The following is a 2,452-nucleotide window of genomic DNA, read 5'->3' on the forward strand; positions in this document are numbered from 1 at the left end:
CTCCAGTCAGACCGTCCAATCAGAAGATTTTAGGCTACTTCACCACGCCCCCTTCTCACTCAAGCGAACCAAACGGAGTAGGGGAGGGCGGGACTAGTTTGTGAACGAAACGCTTCTCGAAATTCTATGTAAGCTCCAGAAAAACAAAATCCCTGACATTTTAAATCTAAAAAACAGGACATGTCCGGGTAAAAGAGGACGTCTGGTCACCCTACTTTATACTGACTAATGGAACACGTACTAACACGTAGTGCATCATTATTTGTGTACTTTTTTAAAAAAATGGCTGCTTCTATGTGGGTGACCTGACAGTTGTTATTTATGAATGTGCAGATTCTGTTACATCTTAGAAAACTTGCCCAAAGAAGGAATTTACCAACACACAGTGGGAGACAACAACACAGACCCCAGGTACAGTGACCTCTGAGTGAATAAACTAAAGTATAGTTACTCTGAATATGCATTGCTAAAATGTAGTGTTTTATGATTCAGTTCAGTGTTTATCAGTTGTTACAGCAAGAGGCAAATGTGGCAGACTGGCTGCAATCTGTTTGGGTCTGCTGTCTCTTCTTCTGATCACTAACATCCTGCTCTACATGTACTGTGAGTATTTCAGCCTGAAACAATAATAATTTGTCAGTATACAGTTGTATGTAACCATTTTAGAACCCAGGGTCATGTTAAAACATCCTTAACTGTGTCTTTAACAATATGGTAAATATAGTCTATACAATGTGATGAGTATTTTCCTGTAGATTGTGTTCACAGGTTCACATTTATTAGTTTATTGTAAATATATTTCTATTTTGTGTTGCAGACATAAAAAAAAAAAAAATGAGAATCTGACTGAGACAAATCTCATCTTACAAACCAGATATGACAGTTTATTAAAGCATATTGGTGAGGAAAACATTTATCTAAAGAACTCATTCTCGCAAACAGTCCTTCACATTTTTGATAAATGTTTGTTCTCATGGCTTTTTGGTAGAGAGAAGCTGCTTTAAGGACTGGAAGAAGAATGGGAGCAGTTTTTACATTTTCTCCAGTGGAAAGGAAACCTGGGAGGAGAGCAGACAGAACTGCATTGAGAGAGGAGCAGATCTGGTGGTCATAAACAATAAAGAGGAACAGGTGAGTGAGCACAATGTGTGTGTGTGTGTGTGTGTGTGTGTGTGAGAGAGAGAGAGAGACAGAGGGAGAGAGAATCATTTAGAGCAGATTCTATTCTTTCTTCCAGATGTTTCTCATTGACCAATATAAAGGCAGCACATTCTGGATTGGTCTGACTGATAAAGAAATTGAAAACACATGGAAATGGGCCGATGGGCAACTGCTGACTGAAGAGTATGTCAAGAAAATGTTGCTTTCTTATATTTATTGACTATACATTATTATTTATTTCTGTTTATTATTTCATTGTTTTAAATGAAACAATTTACAGTTACATTACAAAACCAATTTAATGCAATAGTGTTTTGGCAGTAAAGACCTCACTAATGTTTGTGATGTTTTGATTTCATTTTGTTTTGTCAGATTCTGGAGGAAAGGTGAACCCAATAATGCTAATGAAGGTGAGAACTGTGTAGTTTTCACAGTTGAACCAGTTGAATCAGAAAACATGGACTGATTTTTCCTGCTCTAAGATACAGAACTGGGTCCGTGAATTCAATCTGACAAACATAAGAAATGTCTGGATAAAGCCATAATGTGATGCTTTCCAAGCTGTTGAAGAAACCATCATGATGAAATCTAGAGGATGCAGGACTTAATGCATGCCCCCCACCCCCCCACCCCTTTATAAAATCCATAATTTCAGTTCTGAATAAGAACCAACATGCAGTGATTTAAAGAGAGTTGTTTTAATCATTTTATGTCTTTATTGTTTTCAATGCTTTTTTCCCCAAATCCTGCTCAAATCATTTATCCAGTGCATCAGCAAATTCAAGTACACGAAGTACCTACCAGCCAACAAATTGTAAGCTTAATAAAACAGAGATTTCTGGAGTTTGCTTTCATTCGTTTCCAGTTCATTCTTATTATCAACACATCCACCGAGAAAAAAGCAGCCATCAGGGGCAGGCGACCAAGAAATGCTCGGAGTTGTACAACTTTGTAAAATGCCTCAGTACGTACTCCACACAGTATATGGTTTTAACAGACAAGTTTCTAAAAAAATCTGTGAAATATGTTAAAGAAAACAGATTTTATCCAATTTTTCGTACTGATATTTGGTCTTTTACTTTTTAGTTTGAGATATTTTGTCATATTTTATTATATTTATTCTTGATGCATATATAGTGCTGTGTAAAAGTTATATAAAAAGATAAGTATTATTTAAAATAATTTATTTAACCAAAAAGCAGTGCTTGTATAAAACTATATATAGTTACAATAAACACAAAACATGTTTCAGTGCTGTTTAATAATGTGTTTTAATGCATGAAAAGCTATA

The 2,452-nt window shown here is 35.6% G+C and overlaps 1 protein-coding gene and 1 long non-coding RNA gene across 2 annotated transcripts; both read left to right on the plus strand.

Annotated features, from left to right (window-relative positions):
- Positions 1-246: 246 nt before the first annotated feature.
- LOC136687493 (uncharacterized) lies at positions 247-603 on the plus strand. Its single transcript, XR_010800489.1, has 2 exons — positions 247-411; positions 493-603. It is a non-coding gene; the product is annotated as an uncharacterized lncRNA (long non-coding RNA).
- Positions 604-711: 108 nt separating this feature from the next.
- Positions 712-1,698, plus strand: LOC136675797 (C-type lectin domain family 4 member E-like). The gene is made up of 5 exons (XM_066652558.1): positions 712-734; positions 818-900; positions 989-1,131; positions 1,238-1,344; positions 1,534-1,698. Exons 1-5 carry the CDS (start codon positions 712-714, stop codon positions 1,625-1,627), a joined length of 450 nt encoding a protein of 149 aa, XP_066508655.1. The 3' UTR covers positions 1,628-1,698.
- The last annotated feature ends 754 nt before the right edge of the window (positions 1,699-2,452 follow it).

This window comes from Hoplias malabaricus, chromosome 2, assembly GCF_029633855.1.
Source record: "Hoplias malabaricus isolate fHopMal1 chromosome 2, fHopMal1.hap1, whole genome shotgun sequence".
Taxonomy (NCBI): domain Eukaryota; kingdom Metazoa; phylum Chordata; class Actinopteri; order Characiformes; family Erythrinidae; genus Hoplias; species Hoplias malabaricus.

What these genes read in the sequence shown, in the direction of transcription:
- LOC136675797 (XM_066652558.1), top strand. Translation starts at nt 712, where the DNA reads ATGGTAAATATAGTCTATACAAT. An exon ending in CAGTTTATTAAAGCATATTG is followed by an intron (nt 901 to 988) that starts GTGAGGAAAACA and finishes GCTTTTTGGTAG; the next exon opens with AGAGAAGCTGCTTTAAGGAC. An exon ending in GGGCAACTGCTGACTGAAGA is followed by an intron (nt 1,345 to 1,533) that starts GTATGTCAAGAA and finishes TTGTTTTGTCAG; the next exon opens with ATTCTGGAGGAAAGGTGAAC.